General features: G+C 42.3%; 2 protein-coding genes across 5 annotated transcripts in view; both read left to right on the top strand.

Annotated features, from left to right (window-relative positions):
* The window catches only part of ADGRG2 (adhesion G protein-coupled receptor G2), a 57,592-nt gene extending 48,409 nt beyond the window's left edge, over positions 1-9,183 (top strand). For all 4 annotated transcript variants that reach the window (XM_075033391.1, XM_075033388.1, XM_075033389.1 and 1 more), the window contains 5 exons: positions 20-119; positions 428-702; positions 1,450-1,551; positions 2,293-2,445; positions 7,296-9,183. In XM_075033391.1, coding sequence (XP_074889492.1) covers positions 20-119; positions 428-702; positions 1,450-1,551; positions 2,293-2,445; positions 7,296-7,480 — 815 coding nt within the window. In that variant the 3' untranslated portion in view covers positions 7,481-9,183. The remainder of the gene's footprint in view (positions 1-19; positions 120-427; positions 703-1,449; positions 1,552-2,292; positions 2,446-7,295) is intronic.
* Positions 9,184-11,082: 1,899 nt separating this feature from the next.
* Positions 11,083-20,444, top strand: part of PHKA2 (phosphorylase kinase regulatory subunit alpha 2) — a 47,705-nt gene continuing 38,343 nt past the window's right edge. Inside the window, exons 1-6 of the mRNA XM_075033387.1 lie at positions 11,083-11,274; positions 14,637-14,795; positions 16,165-16,212; positions 16,693-16,861; positions 17,710-17,792; positions 18,451-18,531. Coding sequence (XP_074889488.1) covers positions 11,197-11,274; positions 14,637-14,795; positions 16,165-16,212; positions 16,693-16,861; positions 17,710-17,792; positions 18,451-18,531 — 618 coding nt within the window. The 5' untranslated portion in view covers positions 11,083-11,196. The remainder of the gene's footprint in view (positions 11,275-14,636; positions 14,796-16,164; positions 16,213-16,692; positions 16,862-17,709; positions 17,793-18,450; positions 18,532-20,444) is intronic.

The raw sequence follows: 20,444 nt of genomic DNA, 5'->3' as shown, positions 1-20,444 counted from the left end.
TTTGCTTATACTCTTTTAGGGTTACCAGCAGTAGTTGTGTCCATTGTGTTGGCAGTATCACCAGATAATTATGGACTTATAACCACTGGAAAGGTTTCAATAAATAGACCTGATGAATTGTGAGTTAAAGGGAGGTGCTTTTTTGGGCGGTGGGTGGGAGGGAGGTCCTACGAAATTGCTTTTCTTTAAAGGAAAAGTGGGGAAGGGAAGAAAGCAACGGGAGAGCTTTGAAATGGTATAGCTTTATGGTACGTCATGCGTTTTGTGGTTATTGCCTATATGAAAGCTCTTACCCTTTGGCCAAAAAAATATTTTACTAAAGAAGCAAAAATGGTTTGCATGTGCAACAAACTACACCTTTATCTCATGTTTATTTTACTTAATTGCTGTTTCTGATAATGGTTGACAGACTGTTCTTGTGTTCTAGCTGCTGGATTAAAAATAGAATTGTCTTCTATATTACTGCTGTGGGATACTTTTGCCTGATATTCCTGATCAATATCAGCATGTTCATTGTCGTGCTGATCCAGCTCTGTCGTATCAAAAAGAAAAAACAACTTGGTGCTCAAAGAAAAACCAGTATTCAAGACCTTAGGAGTGTTGCTGGCCTCACATTCTTGTTGGGAATTACTTGGGGATTTGCTTTCTTCACAGTAAATGAGGTATTTACTTACCTCTTTACCATTTTCAACACTTTGCAAGGTAAGTTTGTCCTTCATGTGACAGCCCATTGCATACAGTATAATGAACAAAATATTTGGAAATGGCATTTTCTTGATTCAGCAATAAAGATGTAATTCTGATACATGCTGTAATATGTTAATTAAGTTAGAGATGATACTGCTTTACTGTAATCTTAAGTTACAGTTATGTTACAGTCAGGTACAGGAAAGCTAGCTACTATTTATAGGTAAAGTGTATTCATATCTATAAATACTGTTACTTTAAAAATGTATGCAAACCAGACACCACTGGAAGTGACTATTTCTCTAGTCAACAGATCAATTATAAATACTCAGTTGCTCTAAGTGTTCACATAGTAATGCAATTAATGTAGTGAAAACTGCATCATTTCTCCACTTACCTGTAAGGCTTAGGAGTGAGGTGTGGCATTCAACAAAGGGCTGTTGAGACGGGCAAGGCTGCAACATCTAGAAGTTAGTGGTCTAACTTTTAAGCATGGCCTTTTCCTTTTTTGATAGAAGGAAAATTTATGCACTTTGTGGATTTCGTTATATTTGTTGTTCTTGCATTTGTGTGTATGCTTTCCCTCATCTATGTAAGGGAAAAGTACTCTTCAGTGTTTAGAGTTGTAAACTTTTTCACCAAAGAAGGGTGTCATTACCTTTGATAGGAAATTTCAAAGAAATGAAAGAAAACTAAAACATCGTTCATTAACAAATAGTAAAAGTCAATTTTGCAACATTCTCTAATGTTATTGCTTTGCAGGGTTCTTCATTTTTATCTTCTATTGTGTAGCGAAGGAGAATGTCCGTAAACAGTGGAGAAGATATCTCTGTTGTGGGAAATTCAGGCTGGCTGAAAACTCTGGTATATGAATATTTATCTTTTTTTTACTTCTGAATACTTATACTCAGTGTTAAGTTCCTAGTATTTTGCAATACTTCTTAAAAAAAACTCAATAAATCATGTTGCTGCAGTTGCAGTTCTAATTTATTATCCACGGTATAATAAACCTCCAAAATTATGCTCTTTAAAGGTGGTAGTGGATGCAGTTTTTACATGCTTACATGCTGTTGTATTAAGCTATTAACTGCAGTTGATCTCTTCCACTGCAGTATAAAGGCATGTCTTTGCAGAAGACTTCTATCAGTTAGAAACTGTAAGATTTGTTCCAGCTTCTGAATCAACTGTAGTTTTACCAGCAACTTCCACAAAAACAAGCTGAAGCATAGTTTAAACCAAGAAAACTAGAAATGATTTTATGTTATTTTGTTATTCAGTAGTTGACTTCTCATGAAGCTATATAGTTTTCATACACTTTAACTTGGAGGATCAACTGTATTTTAGTTATTTTTCTGATCTGGTCTGTAGTTGTGAAGCTGACGGCTGCTTGTATTAAAAAAGGGACACGAGAAAAAGCAACTAGATTTAAATAATTTCAAACATCAAGAATCATAAAATTCTTAGGAGAATATCATTCTGTCTAGAATACTGTGAGGACAGTGGGTAAAGCCTTGTTTTTGTTTTAATTCAGTTGCATTATTAACTATATTTTTATATATTGCTTGTATGAGTTATGCTATTTTCTGTGACATATATCTATTGTAGACTGGAGTCGAACTGCTACTAATGGTTTAAAGAAGCAGACTGTAAATCAAGGAGTATCCAGTTCTTCCAATTCCTTACAATCGAACAGTAACTCCACTAACTCTACAACTCTGCTAATGAATAATGATTATTCAGTGCACGCGAATGGAAATGGTATGTATAATGAAAAATAGTATTTCTCAAGCTATTTTTTTTCTTGTCTTAAAACAGAAGTGCTATGCTCTCTCATGCTAATGTAAAGTGAAGTGCTGAGAAAATATTACCCCTAAGTATAGGGTCAGAATATTTCAGGATGTCCTCACAAATAATACCACACATCTGTTTTAGGGAACTATAGACAAAGTTTTAAAATATCCATTTCATCCAAGAGTTCCAGTGGGTTGTCTTGATTTATATATCAAATAGTAGGTAATAGTCATTATTAGAGAAATTACTTACCAGAAGCTGCTATTAACACTTCTCTTGTCACCTTAATATATGACAATAAACTTCAAGCATGTTTTAAAACAGTTCATATTTTAAACCTTATTAAAACAAACATTGCCTGAAGAAGAAAGAAATGTAGGTTAATAATATAACTTGAAAGTATGAAAGAAATCATGTAGGAGGTAATATGAGGAAGAACATTAATGGAATGCTTACATGGAAGCTGCTTATGAGAGGTGAAGTAAGAGAAAATGGAGACTAACTTATAAAACCACCTCAGTGAAGACAGCACTGTTGAGAGGGCTGCCTCACTGTTGTTTGCTGAGTAAGTATTGAAACTGAATTTCTCTATAGCTCTTTATTTCCTCTGTGGGGTTTTTAAGGATGTTTTTGCCTAACAGATATATATCTTTGTTGCAGAAAACAATTCTTCAGAAGTAAAATTCTCTATCCTTCCTGTTCTAACACAGTACTATCCTCTGAAATGTTACCTTCTGCTCTGTTCCTGAGGCAGGTGCATGTAGCACTCCAATCCATTTCACTTGCAAATGGGCATGGTTTATTTGTCTATTGAGAAAACTAGATATGAATCTGCACTGAATGTACTTCCTGAAAAATGGTTTTTTTCAGTGGACATAATCTAGTTTTTCACACTTTTGCTGATTTGAGCCCTCAGTAAAGACAATCAATTTTTCAACGAGAGAAATAACTTACAAATCTGTAATGTATAAAAGCCTAAGTTGACCAAAACTTACAGGACATTACTCCTGTGTGCCTGAGGTATTTTTCCCAACTGATTAAGAGTTGAGGCTAAGAAGTTGTGCCATAAGCTAAACTGGTTAGTATGATGTTGTAGAGCATGCTCACAGAGGCTGTGTTGTCATTGTTTCCTGGCATATGCTGTCAGAAGACAGCAGATAATCAGTGGGATAATCTCAGCAGATATTCTCTCAGATGTATGGAGTAAAAGCTGTGGAATTCATATGTGCTGCCCCCTTAATAGGTTATTGTTCATTTGGATGTACTAGCTGTATACTGTAAAGAAACCACAACACTTGAAAATGGGATTTGGACATGTCCTGAAAAGCTTTCCAATTTGAGCTTGTAAAATTAGTTCCTTTTTTTTTTTTTTTTTTTTTTTTTTTGTGTGTGTGTCATTCCTTTATAAAACCTCTCCGTTTGGATACCACACAATGCAATTAACATACTTTGTATCTAACAGGTCAGTTGAGAACCAGAATCCAGTAACTCTCACTGTCATCAAATACAAAGCAAGGCAGTGTTTTTAGGTATATGTAATACCTTTCAAAGAGAGAGAAATTTTCAGGCACAAAAGCTTGCATGTCTTGTAGGGATTTTTTTTCCAGCCATGTTAGTTACTCTGATGAAAGATGCCATCTCTCCCTGCAGCATTTGACATGCTTATACACAGCTACAAAAGCATTTTGGCTACTTTTCTCAACAGAAAGAAAGATAGCAGAAATGTTTTACTGAACTCATTTGTTGTAGCAGCTGAGTGAATGGTCCTGTTGTGGCTTTCTGGAACAAGTTTTTGTTGATTTGGGTAGTATTTTAGAATGAGATGCAAAATTGCTGGTCTAAACCATTGAGTGATGCCAATTCTGTGGGATGTGCTCCAGTGTTGTCCTAGTTTATTGACATAATTAGATCTTTCCAGTGTGAGAGTCTGCATGTCCTGTGCCAACAGCTTCTCAGACAAAGCAGCTGAAAGAACTTTGATAGAACTTTGTTCCTATACACTCACAAACACAGATGTCTCACATGACCCACCTCATCTCCTCTTGTATTTTATTATATGTTTTGAATGCTGTGAACCTTGTGAACCACATCCTCCGTTCATATCAAAAGGGTTGTACGATACCTTGCCTGCATAGTTTATTTGACTAAATAATTCTTCTGGGTCTTTAGGACTTCCACAAGAAGAGGCTAAACTTATTATTGGATAGAGCTGGTCCTCCCAGCAAAGCTCTTTGAGGCAATTCCTTACACTTAAGCTTCCAAACATGGGGCAGTTGTAAATGCAAATGCCTCCAAAAGGTAGTTGACTGGTGTTAGGAACGTGGGACCTTCTAATTTGCTGTATCTGATTTCCCTGCTGCCATAGCTAGAACTTCAAAATAATGTTGCAGTACTTCATTTTAAAAAATGAGCTCCAAAACACTCTAGAAATTAAGACTTATGTCATGAATGTACTGAGCTGTAAACACTTAATGGTTTTGGCTTCACTACTTCCACTACTTGCCATGGTAAGTTTGGGGTGTCTGTACAACCTGTGGCTTTGCTTGCCTACTGGACTGTGTAACTTCATCTTTTCATGGCACACTAATATTTCCTTGTTTTCAGTTTTTCTCTTACAGGTTTGCATGTTTGGGAAACTACCATTAGGTATCACTTGGCTGAACCTGCAGATTTCCTCCCTGAGGAACAGAAACCACCTTTCTGAATTTGTTCACAGAATAACTTTATTTTCCTCTCAGATTTTTCCCTAACATTAGGGCACAGCTATTTTGAATGCTCCTTCTAAAATAAAACAGTTGTAGTCAGGCAGGGGGTTAAACAACTATATATGTACAATTACAGTGTCAGCAACTATGGTTATTTTCTGTCATTTCAGTCTTTAACTGATTTGAATTGATTAACAAATCTCTTCTGCTCATCTTACCCTGTTTACATTTGTGCCTGTTTAAGTGCTTGATGGCCTTTTAAATTAATAATTAAATATTAGACTTTATATTTAAGAGGTTTTGCATAATCTGTTGGGCCATTGCTTCCATCTCTTGTGTCCAGTGGCAGCTAAGTAGTTTGGCATGGAATTTGTAATTTTTGACAGCCATCACCACAAATCCACTCCTGTAAACTCCCATCCTGAGGTGTTTAAAATAAGTTACATGCATTACATTTTCAAACTGGTAGTAAGCTTTATCAGTGAGAAATACATGTTCACGTCTTATTTAAAAAGTGCCGTCTGTCATTCCAAAGAAAAGTTTACCAGTGAGACTTTGGTGCTGACATCTGCTTGAATCAGTAGAATAACTGCTGAAGCATATGCAGTCTGCCTAAAGTCAAGGATTAGTTTCTAGAGGAAGTGTTTCGGTAGACCGATACTAAACCTGTGTGCTTGGGGGCCCTGGCCCAAGCAGAATAGAGAAGAGCAGTCCAAGTCCAGCCCAGTCACTCAAGCAGCAGTTTCCTTTCTGAGGGAGGGATTAAATGCAGGGGAGGGGTGTCAGCAAATACTTCTCCCTCTGGTGACCCCAACAAGAAATACTTGAAGAGCATCCTGTAATGTGGCCCTGCCCCTTCTGGAAGGGTTTAGAAGCTTGAGGTGGTGAGAGTGAAAGGGGAGGACAGAGCCAAAGCAGAATTCTGCTCCAGGATATTTGAGGTATTTGATGGACCAGGCATACTAGAGGGGCTCAGATTTTGATCCCTGTAGTAGAGTCATCTTTCACTGCCTAGAGGTTTCTCACTGGTGTTTTTCCTCCTCCTAAAACCATAAACCACAAGCACTTTCTACCTTCACTGTTGTGCCTTTTCAGTAGATTTACTGAAATCTACTGAATCATGATGATGTTTGTATATGAAGTGTTGTGAATATTAACACAAATAGCAAACCTGGATGTTTTATGTCTTTTATTAATTCTGTTTCTGGTATAAATGACAGCACTGCATCTGTGTTTGTGAACTCATTTCTCAGTGTTTAACAAAATGATCCCCTCCCAAAACAAACAGTAGTTGTGGTTTTGGTTTCCCCATTATGGTATTCCTTATAATTTACTCCTACTCATATTATACATAAGATATCAGGATCCTGGCAGATCTTTTAAACTTGACTGCTTTGCAAAAAAAAAAAAAAAGAAAAAAATCCAACCAGAACATTTGCACAAATACTTACAATAAAAAAATCCTAGTTCTCATCAAAATTATCTAGAACATGATGCACAGAGGTAGGAGATTCTATCTGGTGAACTGAGCATTTGTGGAGCATTTCATTAATAAGCTTCAATCAGCAGTGGTATTACACATGTTCATGGTAGACTCACCTAGATGTGTAAGATTTGCAGTCTAAATATGGCTTAGACCCATGACTGGACCTAGGCCATATTCTGATTGTCCTCCAGAAATAAATGCTGCAAGTTGGGTGCTTTTCAAAGGAAAAAAAAAATAAAAATCCTTGTTTTCTCAAACACTTTGTTTTAGATGCATGGCAAGCCTGAGAAACATTTTAAACTTACCTTATTAAAGCAAAACTATAATGAGAAGTATTTTGCATCTTACCTAGTGATAATTATTCCAAGTCAAAGTCTACATTCTGAGTATTGTGACCTTCACTGCTTAAAATATGGAATCCTATTGTGGATAAATATATTAACATCTCTCACATCTCTTACTGATTTCACACAGGAAAAGAAATACATACAGAATACATACAGAAAAACCCACATTTTGAAATTGTTTGAAAAGAGTGCATGAACTCCCTGCAGTGACTGAAAAAGCATTGGGAGACGTGATTCTGAACCTTTCTGATAGGGGATGCACTTTTTTTCTTTCAACAGGCCATCTTTCCAGTGAGAAGAATGGTGTTTCTTTCAGTGTACAGAATGGTGATGTGTGTCTCCATGACTTTTCAGGCAAACAACTTGTATTTCAAGAAAAGGATGATACAGGCAGCCAAAAAAGCCATATCTCACTCAGAAGGACTTCAAAGAGGGGAAGCTTAACTTTTATTGAGAAAATGTGATTTCCTTTTAAACAGCACATTGTTTTACAGTGTGAAGTAGAGATTTATTTTAACAGTTTTACATAATGTGAGCAGACCAAGAACTGATTTTATTTAAAATATGGTACTGCAACTTCAAGGCAGCCATGCAATGGATTGACAAGGATAATTATTTGAAAAAAAAAAAAAAAGGAAGCTGCTATTTTGACAAAGTATCTTGGTTGTCAAATTACAGCTGGCACATTTCCATTTTGATTCTTCATTAGAGGGGTTTTTGAGGTTGTTTTTTACATTTTAAGGAAAGTTTTGTTTAGACTTTTTTCATTACAACTAAGTTTATCTGGATATAATGCATAGTAGTATTGTATAAATGTAGGAAGTTACAACTTGTGCGTACAAATGATGTTACCTGTAAAAATGTTAAGCTACACTGTCTTCAACTTTTTGTATGTTGTAGTAGCAAACTATAGTGATGTACATAAACAAAAATATCAACCTTTAAGCATCTTAATGATACTTTTATATTTATTTCCTGTAATATAAATATTCCTATGTATAGAAAAATAATTGGTATTGTTTTAACTTTTATTGTAAGTTTGCATTTTTCTCTAATTGAGATAATTAACTTTAACATAGAATGATATGGAAGTTAATTTGTTCAGTAAGTGAAGTCACTTAGAGTGGTTTAAGTATATTCACTTAAGTACAGACCTGTAAATACAAACACTATCGGTCTTGAACCTTTAGCGACCTCTTAGTACACCACAGAGGGATAGAAACTGGGTATCATCAAAGTAGAGTGCCATGAATGAGGGAGTGATAAATAAAGTAGTCAGTAGGTTATTAAATACAACTGAGTTATGTTAGTGGCTTGAGTAAATCAATGGGAGCTTTTGCCATTGATTTCAACAGGGTCATTATTTTATCTTGAGTGGTGGTTCCAGAGATGAAACACACTGCCATTTCTCAGTTGCAATGATAAAAAAAAAGTAAAGAAGTGTTATTTTTTTGAAGAAAAAATACAGAGAATAAATGCTAGCTGCTATATTTAGTAGCTGAGAAATTGTTTGTTTCACTGTGTGGCTGGTTTTTAAGGGGCAGCTCTTGAGCTATTCTAATGAGTATTTCTGCTTGTACTTTGGCCCTTGGTTGGCAAGCCAAATCCTGAGGCCCTAGCTCAGTAATTCCTGAAGCAAAATTCCATTCTCTTTGTGGTATTTGTCTGAAAAAGTTGGATTTTGGCTCTTCATGCACAACAGCTGAAAGCCCATACAACGTTGTGAAGATTCTTGCTGAACCCTGGTTGTGCCTCTTCTTCCTCACACAGGTGTGCAGCTGTGGCCATCACTTTTTTCCCTTGTGTTCTTGGGCAAAGGTTGGACGCTCCTGGAGCAAGCGCTAGGACAAACTGGTGCTGCACTGTGGAGTGCCAGACCCTGTAAGGGGCTGCATGCAACACGTGGGTTCTTTTGGTCACCTATGTCCAAGACTACTCTGAATATGCTTTTAAAGTGAGAATTCAAAGTATTTGTTGTCTTTATCCACAAGGTTTTAACTGCATGTTAATAAAAGACTGTACTGGAATGCTAGTAGCTGGAATGCCTTTCTGTGAATGCTTTAACGTTTGGCTAATTGCCTTTGCACTGTTTCTTGTAAATTTATTTAATGTTCTTGTATTTATATTTTCAACTGTAAAAAAAGTAATAAATTTACAGCAAGTACAACATGTAAAATATATCAACATTGTCTTTTTGATAAATGTGTCGTTACACAGGGCTGTGTTACAATTCTTCAGATTACATGAGCCTTAGTACGTAACCTCTTGGAGAAAATGCTGACCTACTCCTTACATTGTCTTCCACTTATTTAACCCTTCATGGTTCTAGCAGATCTGTTTTTTAGCAGAGAAAACCCTGACATTAGTCAGTCCAGCCAATACTTGCCCTCACGTCTGCTGAAGCTTTTCCACAAGAACACTATCAGCAAAAGCACATAGCCGAGTTTGGCTTCGGTAGTTAAATTCCCTATGAAAATGCATATTCCACTGTCACTGTCCTGCTTGGAGTCTTTGGTTTTCTTTTTGCACACTAACATATGTTAGGATTCTTTTTATTGTTTTTATTTGAAACATTCCTGGGGGTGGGGAGTCTTTTCTGACTTTGCACATGCTGTAGTAAAATTTTGCACCCACAGCAGCATATCATTTTAGCTCAGTAAATAATTATCATCATTAAACTAGCTGAAAAAGCGTTTGCACATTGGGTGTCGTAGTATCCTTTTGGTCCTTGGTCTCCTGTGCGCTGCTAGCAGTTTAGCCGTGGCAGCGCAGAGCTTGGTGAAAGCTGGAACCCCTTCCCAGAGCGCAGAGTAAAATTCTGCGCCCCTAGTTGTGGCTGCAAAGCTAACTCGGGGACATCCGTAAGGAGGTTTTAAGCTTAGTCATAGATAAACAGCAACATCCTGCGTACAGCTGGCACTACCTTGCTCAGCAAACCTGTTCCCTAGGCCTGTGCCATCTTTGTAAAAAGTAGTGCCCTGAAGTGGGAAGTTCATACAGAATTTAGGGGAGAGTGAACTGGCCCGTGGTCTGGGACTGCGCAGCCTTCACCGACCTGCAGCTGCAGGGCCCTGGCTGATGGAGTTCCGAACCTCCCAGCAGTGCCTGGTCCCCTTCCTGCTGCACAGAAACGCTGTCCGACGGCCACCGCTGAACAAAGAGGCCTGCTTCTAAGGCTTAACTGTGGCTGTCAGTTACAGCCAACGAAGTAAGCACAGCCAAAAAAAAAAAGAGTTACAAAATTAACTCTGTTAGTGTTGTAATTTTACATGAGAGAAAAAAAGACAACAGAAAAAAAAAAATCCTTTCTGAAGGCTGAGTGAGTCAGTCCCACACCTCCAGCTGCTCTGCAGCACCTTCTCTGTGCTTCAGCACCTGTCCACACTTAGCGGTGGTTTTCTTCTGTCGCCCAGCAGCACAGAGGGAACTCACTGAAGATTTTGCAACCGTAACACGTGTCTTTTTTTCTTTTTTCCTTTTAAGTCTCTGTCAGGTGTCTTAATTCTTGGTTGTCTTTGCCTGACTTCCCCTTCTGCTGGCTCCCGTCCCATCCATGTTGAGGAACGACAGCGTGGAAGCCCGACTCGTGCAAGGGCAAATGGAGTCAAAAGTGCACATTGCCTAACGCCCCTCGGGAGTGCCTGTGGGAATAGCGGGTTCTTTTCCATCAGACACCTCTAAATCTTGTTTGTTTATGAAGTTGGAAAGCCAAGGCTGGGATGAAGCCTTGCCTTTTTTGCCTTTCGTTCTACGGGATCTCCGAAGGGCATTTCTTAAGGCCGAAAGAAAAGGCTTCCAACACACGTTCCGCCCTTCTGCGTTTTGTCTGGCGAACTCAGGAAGAGGATGTATAAAATGGCCTTTGTTTCTGACCGGTTAGCCCGACCTTTGCTGCTCGGGTCGCCGGCCCCGCGCTCCCGCTCCGCTGGCCCTCGCCGCCCCGAGGGAGGAAGCCGCCCGCCCCGCCCCGCCCCGCCGGCGGGAGGGCGGGCGGGAGGGAGGGCAGGCGGGCTGGCGCAGCGCCCGCCGCGCAGGCCGGCCGGCGGGAGGCAGGCGGGCGGGTAGGGAGAGGGGAGGCCGCCGCAGCCGCCGCCATCTCCTGCTGCCGCCGCGCCGAGCGCGGCCGCGGCGGGGTGGGGGGGAGCGGGCTGGGCCCGGCAGCCGGGCCGGCCGTGAGGCGATGAGGAGCCGCAGCAACTCCGGGGTACGCCTGGACGGCTACGCCCGCCTGGTCCAGCGGACCATCCTCCGCCACCAGGTGAGGGCAGCCCGCCGCTGGGACGCCGGGCCGGGGCTGCGGGCGCCCGGCGCGATGGGGCCGGTTGGGGCGGGGGGGAGGACGGACCTCCGGCGCGGCGGCTGGAGCTGCCCGGGGCCGCTGACCGCAGCCTGGCTGCGCAAGGGGCCGGTGGGAGAAAGGGCCTCCTTCCTTCCTTCCTTTCTTCCTCCCCCCCCTCCTCCTCCTCCTCCGCCCGCCTGAGGAGGAGCGCGGGGAGGGCTGAGGCGGCTGCGGGTCCCCGGGGGCGCGCGCTCGGCGCTTACATAAACGCGCGTGGGAAGGTGTGTGGGGAAGGCGGCGAGCCCCAGCCTGCGGGCGGGCGTCCTGCGCGTACGTGGGCGAGGGTGACTGACGCTTGCTCGGAAGAACGAAGGGCTGGAACACCTCTGCTCTGAGGACAGGCTGAGGGAGTCGGGGTTGTTCAGCCCGGGGAAGAGAAGGCTCCGGGGAGACCTTACAGCAGCCTGCCAGTGCCTAAAGGGGGCCTGTGGGAAGGCCGGAGAGGGACTTGTAGTGGTAGGACAAGGGGGATGGCTTTGACTGAAAGAGGGTGGATTTGGATTAGACGTAGGGAAGAAGCTCCTCACTGTGAGGGTGGTGAGGCACTGGCACAGGTTGCCCAGAGAGGCTGTGGATGCCCCATCCCTGGCAGTGTTCAAGGCCAGGCTGGATGGGGCTTTGAGCAGCCTGGTCTAGTGGAAGGTGTCCCTGCCCTTGGCAGGGGGGTTGGAACTACATGATCTTTAAGCTCCCTTCCAACCCAGACTGTTCTATGAAGATGTCAGGGCTGGTAGGGAAAAACTGTGGGTTTTGGCCAACACGTATGCGTAAGCATGTAGCATAGTACTCTGCTTGATGTGCTCGCTTCACCCAGGTGGGCTCTGAGGACTCGATGTGCTCTGCAGTGTCATGCTTTGGTTAAAACAGTCCAGTACATAAAGGTGAGAGCAACAGCGGTTTTTGCACAAATCAGGTCCCAGATATACTTAGTTGCTGAGAGTTACAAGGAACTGGAAAGCAGTGAAGGAAGAGGTTAGGACCCAAACCGCTTAGGTCAGTAAGATTTTTGTTACTGACTGCTGTTGTGGGCACAGGGTCCGGATGCCTGTGAATTAATGTTTGTGTGCTAATTATTGTAATCTCATTAGAAACAAATGCAAGAACATGGTATAAGTGGTGTGAGAAGATGACTTTGCTCTCTCGTTGTGCTGGGGTGCAGGACATGCTTTGAGTTGTGCTCCTGTCTCTGCCTTTTGTCTGTGGGATGACCTTGAACAAAACACTTTGGCTTCCAGTGCCTGCCTTGATTTCCATGTTTATAGGATGAGGATGCCGGTAACAGCCTCCATTAGAGGAGAGATGGAGCCTCTGAGAGCCAGAGACCAAACATGCCCTGTGAAAGCTGTGCCTTAATGATATTAATAGTTAACAATAATAAAAAGGGTAGCGTAATGGTAATATGGGAGTTTATACCAGTGACCTGGAATTTTGTAATTGCTATTTACAGTGCTTGGACACATGTTCGTGACTTAGTGCTGCCTTTTCCGCGAAGTGCTCAATGCTGGGGAGAGTTCAGAGGTGGGGGAAGGAGATAAATACATTTTCTTCTGTGTGTGGAAGGCATGTCACAGGCTAGCAGAAAGGCAGGGGGACAATGATCTCCCAAGAGGGCTCAGAGAGATACTGCAAGGCAGGTTTCTAGATTTGTTTTCTGTATCTATACTCTTTATGGTTTTCCACTGCAGTAGGTTGAAAATGTCCTGTTCAGCTGGTGAAGAGATGTTACTTGGGCAAATTAGGAGGGTTGGATGTGTTTAATGCAGCCTCTTGAAGGTAGGCAGGTCCCTCCCTGGGGACTGAATGGTCTTTTAAAGTCTTGTGTGAGCCATTTTTCCAGGATTTCCATCTTGGTGGGGAAAAACAAACCAAAATGGTCGTTTCTCAGGCAGCAGGGTTATCTCTGTCAAGCCAGGGCTGCAGGTACGTAGAAATCTGTTGTGCTGCATGGGAGGAGGGAAGCAAAGTAAAATTTAAAATACTGTGAATATGCATTCTGCCTTTCAAGGTCCTGGTTTTTGCCACGCAGGTGCAGCGCTGGTTTGACTTTTCAAGTTCAGAAGGAAGTTTTTTAAGCTCCTTGGGTTCGTATGTGCTACTTTCCCCAGCAAATAGATGAGTAGGTGGTCCTGCTGTTGTTACCTGGTTTGTAAAGACTGTGCTGAGGGACTTTCAGCAGAACTACGTGTTTCTGCTCTCAGCGTGCCACTAGACATAGCTGTATTTAAACCGTAACAATAGCACTGATTGTGCCCAGTCGTGTGTGTCAGGCTGTCACCCGTGTCTTGTTCAGTTGTCACATGCAAAGCCCAGGAAATAGTAATTGAAGTTCTTCCCCCTCAAAACTTCTTTCTTAAAAATAACTACGGAAGGGGTTGAGTGAACTGGTGTGTGGCAGAAATGAGAAACTGGTATATGTATTCTTTTTAGTTTTACTTACCTTTATTATTGTAGTCTTTACCCCTTGTCACACCAGCCATGGCAACTGCTCTTTGTTCACTGAAATTTGCTGTAAAGGCTCGATTGAAAGCTCTATAGACCTTTTGCCTCTCCCCCTCATTTTTTTGGTAGTGAAGAACATACGGCTGAGAAAGACTGTCTTAAAAATGAATGATAATGAAATGATGGGAATTAATGATGCAATGAAAAAATTAATGGAGTATTTGGGATGCAGGAGACTACTCAGTGTGCTGGTTTTCAGACACTGCTGCTTTTCAACACTATCAGAATTTGTCTTTCTGTACATTTTCCGAAGGAGGATATAAAAAGGCTTTGCATGCATTCATGCTTTAGCTGTCATAAACCAAGCAGGTAAATAAATACCTTTTTAATTTCCTAAAAGGGAAGTAGTGGTTTTTTACATCCTCGGGATTTTTACTGCCACAGACCAGTTGCATAGAGAAGAGTAGATCCCAGGCTCAGTTTCTAATGTTAACTCAATACCCTCTTTTCCTTACAGATGTGTAACATTTAAATTCCTGTTTCCTCAAGGTGTTTCAAGTTTCACTCAATGACTTTGCTAATAATCTTGTGGGGATGAGGATGCCCAGCTGGATGGCATAAGCTTTATATCTTGAAGTGTTGAAAGAAATTTTGCATTTCACTTGTTTGAGTTTGGGAAAGAAAGATGGGACCTCACTTCTGTTGCAAAATTGTGAGCAGCCGCAGTGTGCAATCAGTGTGAAATCATCTTTGGCGCTCTCTTTTGTTTTATTACCCTTTGACTTGGGAAGATGGGATTTCAGGTAGTAATGTTTGCTCTTTATTCCTTCTGCCGTGGTTAGAATCCAGTTACAGGGCTACTTTCAGCCAGTAAGGACCATAAGGATGCTTGGGTACGGGACAACATCTACAGCATCCTGGCCGTGTGGGGGCTGGGGATGGCTTATCGGAAGAATGCAGACCGGGATGAGGATAAGGCCAAAGCCTACGAGCTCGAGCAGGTATGTCAAAGTTCAGTGTAATCCAGTTACACTGTTTGTTTTTTTCATATGGTAGTGGTTTCGAACAGTGCATTCGCATTGCTGCTGTGTCTAGGATCTGGCAGGGTTTTCCCATCTTGGGGTACGTGTCTTGTTCCTATCACGTCAGTATCTGTGCATCACGGGGTGTACAGTGTTCCTGGCAGCCTTCTGGCAAGCAAGTTTTAGAGAACTGTGGCAGAGAGACTAACACCTGAATTAAAATATAAACAAAACAAATACATATAGGAATCAAACTTCTGTCAGTTGGCTGATCGTTGAAAATTAGGCTTCGGAGAGATTTTATGCCCAGATTTACAAGCCTCTGATTAAACCTTGAGATCCCACATGAGGTGTATTATGGAGCAGAAAATCAAGCCTAGGTTGCCTGGATCCTCAGGTAGCAATTTATCTGCTAGACCGTTCTTCCCCATAAGGAAGAGCGTGCCATTTAAAGTAGCAGTCTTTGAAATGTGCACTTGTGTCATCTCATGGAACTCGTACATGGTGTATAGACACATTTGATCAAACCAGACAAGGCAGTGATCTCCAAACCGGTAAGACTTATGTGCTGGAGAATTGGAAGGGGAGGTAACTCTCACAGTTAATTTCTATAATCTGCAGCTGGGAAAGTGGGTATCAGAAGTGAGAGGGTGGAGGTGGGTTAGTTGGGAAGTGAGGGAGTCTTAGTGTCGGTGTCCTGCTGTTGTTTTGAAGGCAGTGGGTAAATTTGATGCTGACATGTACTGCTCAAACCAGGGAGATCTGTGGGGACAAAATAACCTTGACTCAGTTTGCATGATCATATGTTGAGGCTATAATAATTTTTGGATAAAAAGATGGGGTTGATTTCTTCATTTACGACAAAATCTTGAGCTTCTCTTTGTATGCACTAAAGGCCATTTCTTAGTCATCTGCTTTTTGTTGTACTGTATAAAGAGGGGAAGAACTCCACAAGTTTTCCAGTCATGTCAATGTCTTGCAGTCACCTACCAGTGTTCCCTGGATCCGTCACTCCAAAAGTCATCATCATCAACATTAATCTTACAAGATGTAGCATTCCTCTTACTTCCTTAGCTGGATAGAAGGACAACAGAGAGTTGCTCCACTGTTTAGAGAGGGCCTTTGGGGAAAGATTTGTTCTCCTAGATAGGGACGTGGGAATAAAAATCAACCAGTATATATATTAAAAGAAAAGGCAGGTAAAGCATTTCAGGCAAATACACGTGTTTTTACCTTTGGCAGGACATTATTAATAGGGGGTGCGAACTTTGTCACGTTTGAATGTTGTTTGTAACAGCTGATGAGGCTGGCCCTGTGAGAGTGTCACTGGTCTGTTTTGTTCCTGCAGAACGTTGTGAAGCTGATGCGGGGGCTCCTACAGTGCATGATGAGACAGGTATGAGTTGAACTAGTACATGTTGCATTTACAAAGCATTTCATCTGAAGTGTGTATTCCTTGTGTCTTTTCTGTAGAGTGAGGTTTTTGCATGCATGTAGATGGTGTTGTGCGGAGTTTTAAAAAAAACTCTTGAGCAAAACTCTGATCTTACTTGCACCTTTTTGAGATTGTGCTCGTAGCAAATCTCAGTTTTGCCTTTGCAAAGTGATTTTCACCAAGAGGCATGCCTGTAACCAAGAGCTGAACTCAACAAGGTAACTTCATCTTATTCTTTCCCAAAGAGATGTGGATTTAGCTGGAGCCTAAAGTTAGAGTTGTGTTTAAGCACTCTGATCAATCAAAACACACTGAAGTGGGGTAACAAAAATTAAAACCTCAAGTTTCTCCTCACCTAAGAAAAGTTGTTAATTTTGAAATAGTTTGGAGAATTTCTTTTGAAATGTTTCAGATTTGAGATTTCTGGATCTTATTTTTTAGGTAGATAAGGTAGAGAAGTTCAAACGCACACAGAGTACCAAAGACTGCCTACATGCCAAGTATAACTCTGCAACCTGTGCAACAGTGGTTGGGGACGACCAGTGGGGGCATCTACAAGTGGACGCAACTTCGCTTTACCTGCTCTTCTTGGCACAGATGACTGCTTCAGGTAAGCAGAATATATTTTAGCTTTGACTATTGTCGCAGTCTTTTTCTATTCTGATTATCTTTTAAAAAGGAAAAAAAAGTAACTAACTGCAAAGACCTTTACATAGTTGTTACTCAGAAGAAAGTAATATTTATCTGGAAAAGAGATGTGGCTTAGTTAGGGTTTCATGTTTATAGTAACTGGCAGCGTCCATTCCCTTTATGTTTGCTGGCATACAAATACGTGGGCTATTCAGAGTCATGTCAGAGAAGAGTTTTGTGTTTGAAAACAATGCAGGGCATCCTAATGGACAACAGGGTTTCTTCGGAGAGTGGGGACATCGAGTCAGGTGCCACTAGTGCCATCTGTGTTCCTCTTCTTGCTGGCACTGTTTTGTTTTGTGCTCTTCTCAGCTGTACTCCTGTGAGGATAGGATTTGTTTCCTTATGTGGTCTTCTGTCCTCAGAGCCCCTTGCCATTGACCCCTGCAGAGCGGGCACCTGGTGGTCCCTCGGTAAAGCACTAAGCGGGCGGAGGGGTGGGGAGCTGTGGGAATTGGGATGCACTGCTCTTGAGAGCCAGAGCTGGCTCAGACCTACCTGCTTTGTACCCACCATGTCTGAATGCCACCCTCCCAAGGGTGGTTTTTGGTTGTTCTTTGAAACGGTGTGGTTTGGTGGCATTTGAACTGTTTTATCAGCAGTGAGTATTGAGGCTTGCTGCTTGATCTTTTGAAATCAGCTTGAGTTTTTCCATTGATTTCAGTGGGCAGTAGTTGGTAGCACATAAACAAAAGCATGAAACCCACTAAGGAGTAAGTATTTCAGTTCTGATACAGTATAATTACTCTCTTCCCTTCTTTTAATCAGGGTTACGCATTATCTTCACCCTCGATGAAGTTACCTTTGTTCAGAATCTTGTTTTTTACATAGAAGCTGCTTACAAAGTCGCTGTAAGTAGTTATTTATACTACTTAACTTATACCATACTACTATAACGCTGCTCAGATGTGGGTGGAAAAGTATTTATTGATGGAGAAGGAAAATACAAACTACTTTTTCCATGAGAAGATAGCAGAACCTGTCAGTACTTTACATTGCGAGCAGCATCTTTGGAGATGGTGGGGGGGCTGTGGAGGATTTATGGCTGCCTGGGTGAGGTATATTTGTTCCATCATAATAATAGTTTTTCTTTATTGATACTTAATAGTATTTCCTGATGTCTCATTAAAATCTCATGGATGTTTCTAGAAAGAGCAAAACATTAACAAACTTTTTGGCAAGTGACTAGTTGAAGGGGCATGGGGAGAGGCATGCACAGGGAGAAGGATAAAGGGCTTTCTGTGTTCTGTGAAGACAGTGATTCATGGCTGTAGACCTGATCCTGTTGGGGTATATTTTTTTGTGCTGCTCTTTAAACATGAGTAGGGGCTCTTTGGAGACTTGGAGCCTTCTTTTGGGTGTTTGTTTTTTGTTTTTTTTTTTTTTTTTCCCCTCAGACAAATAAACTAATTTCATGCAGGGCTCTGGTTTTGTTGTGGGATGAGGGGGGAAAACATTGGGTTTGTATGTGACCATGCCAATTTTTTCTTGATGATGTTGTTGTTGCAGGATTACGGAATTTGGGAACGTGGTGATAAGACAAACCAGGGCATCCCTGAACTGAACGCAAGCTCCGTAGGGATGGCCAAAGTAAGAATGTCTTCCTGACACCCCCTTCATGGCTGTTCCGTCATGCTGAAGGGCTCTAACAAACCTGATTGCTTCCTTTGCGTAGTCTTCTTGGCCATTGCGATAGTTAACTGATTGTATAAGAATTTTTGTTTGGGTGTGAGTGAGTATTTTTCGGTGTAAAATCCTTGTGATAATGGCTGTCATTGAAGGACTTCAGCACAGTTGTTCCAAGGATTGCAAGAAGGGTACCAGATTCATTGAGACATGAATCTGATAGATTCAGTGAGGAGCAGTCTCATAAAGTGGCCTCTGGTTTTCTGTCCCTTTATCTTAATCCTGTACCCCCAATATTATATGTGATGTTTTCATGGTAAGCTTAAGTCATAGAATCATAGAATGGTTTGGGTTGGAAGGGAGCTTAAAGATCATGTAGTTCCAACCCCCCTGCCAAGGGCAGGGACACCTTCCACTAGACCAGGCTGCTCAAAGCCCCATCCAGCCTGACCTTGAACACTGCCAGGGATGGGGCATCCACAGCCTCTCTGGGCAACCTGTGCCAGTGCCTCGCCACCCTCACAGTGAAGAGCTTCTTCCCTATGTCTAATTCAAATCTACCCTTCTTCAGTTTAAAGCCATTACCCCTTGTCCTGTCACTACAGGCACTTGTAAAAAGTCCCTCTCCAGCTTTCCCACAGGCCCCCTTTAGGTACTGGAAGGCTGCTACAAGGTCTCCCTGGAGCCTTCTCTTCTCCGGGCTGAACAATCCCAACTCTCCCAGCCTGTCTTCGCAGGAGAGGTGCTCCAGCCCTCTGATCATCTTCACAGCCCTCCTCTGGGCTCGCTCCAACAGGTCCGTGTCCTTCTTATGTTGGGGGCCCCAGAGCTGAATGCAGTACTGCAGGTGGGGTCTCTTGAGAGCAGAGTAGAGGGGGAGAATCCCCTCCCTCAGCCTGCTGGCCACTCTTCTTTTGATGCAGCCCAGGATATGTTGGCTTTCTGGGCTGCAAATGCACATTGCCGGGTCATGTTGAGCTTCTCGTCAACCAACATCCGCAAGTCCTTCTCCGCAGGGCTGCTCTCAATCCATTCTCCGCCCAGCCTGTATCTGTGCTGGGGATTGCCCAGACCCACGCACAGGACCTTGCGCTTGGCCTTGTTGAACTTCGTGAGGTTCACACAGGCCCACCTCTCTAGCCTGCCAAGGTCCCTCTGGATGTAAATTCTGGAAAACAGCAGAATATCAGTCTAAGAAATAACTCACACGTAATTTGGAGAGAAAAATGAGTAAAGACTTAAAAGAAAGTGGATATTTCTGGTTCCCCCATAGCACAAAGTCACAGAGATACTAAATGATGCTCAGAAGGCTGTAAATGTAAATGTGTAATTGACAGCTGCCTTTTTACATGGCGTCTGGGGGACTGACAGAAGCCAAATATCGTTAAGGTCAAAGGTGTAGTTGCATTTCAGAAGGATTTATTGGTTACCAAGAGCTTGTGTGGCCTCAAGAGGGAGAAACTGCGGGTCTTGGCCACAGTTCAGTCGAACAGTGGTGGGGCAGTGTTTGTGGGGAAGGTTATTCCTTAGCTGACCGGTGTGATTTCTTTTTTTTGTGCTGAACAGCCTGATATGGGTTGCTGTGGTCCCTGCACAACTTCTAGGTGTGTTGATGTCAGGACAACCTGTGGGACTTGCTGCACAGCTTTGCGTTTCTGTGGCTCTGGGTTCAGTAAAAGTGCTGTTTGGGGTGGGGACCAGGAGGCACGCTGGAGGCCCTGCTGCAGAGGGGTTTTTTTTTTTAATCTGCCTCTGGAATTCTCCCTCTTAACATTTCTCTCCCGCATCTGCTTTGTGTGGCTACCTGTGGCAGCAGTACAGCACAGAGCATGTGCCTTTGAGTTGATCTCAGTGCCTTTTGTTCACCGTTAAGACTG

Source organism: Buteo buteo, chromosome 8 (genome assembly GCF_964188355.1).
Source record: "Buteo buteo chromosome 8, bButBut1.hap1.1, whole genome shotgun sequence".
Lineage (NCBI taxonomy): Eukaryota > Metazoa > Chordata > Aves > Accipitriformes > Accipitridae > Buteo > Buteo buteo.
The sequence above is the reverse complement of the archived record's forward strand: the minus strand, read 5'-3'. Positions and strand labels throughout refer to the sequence as shown.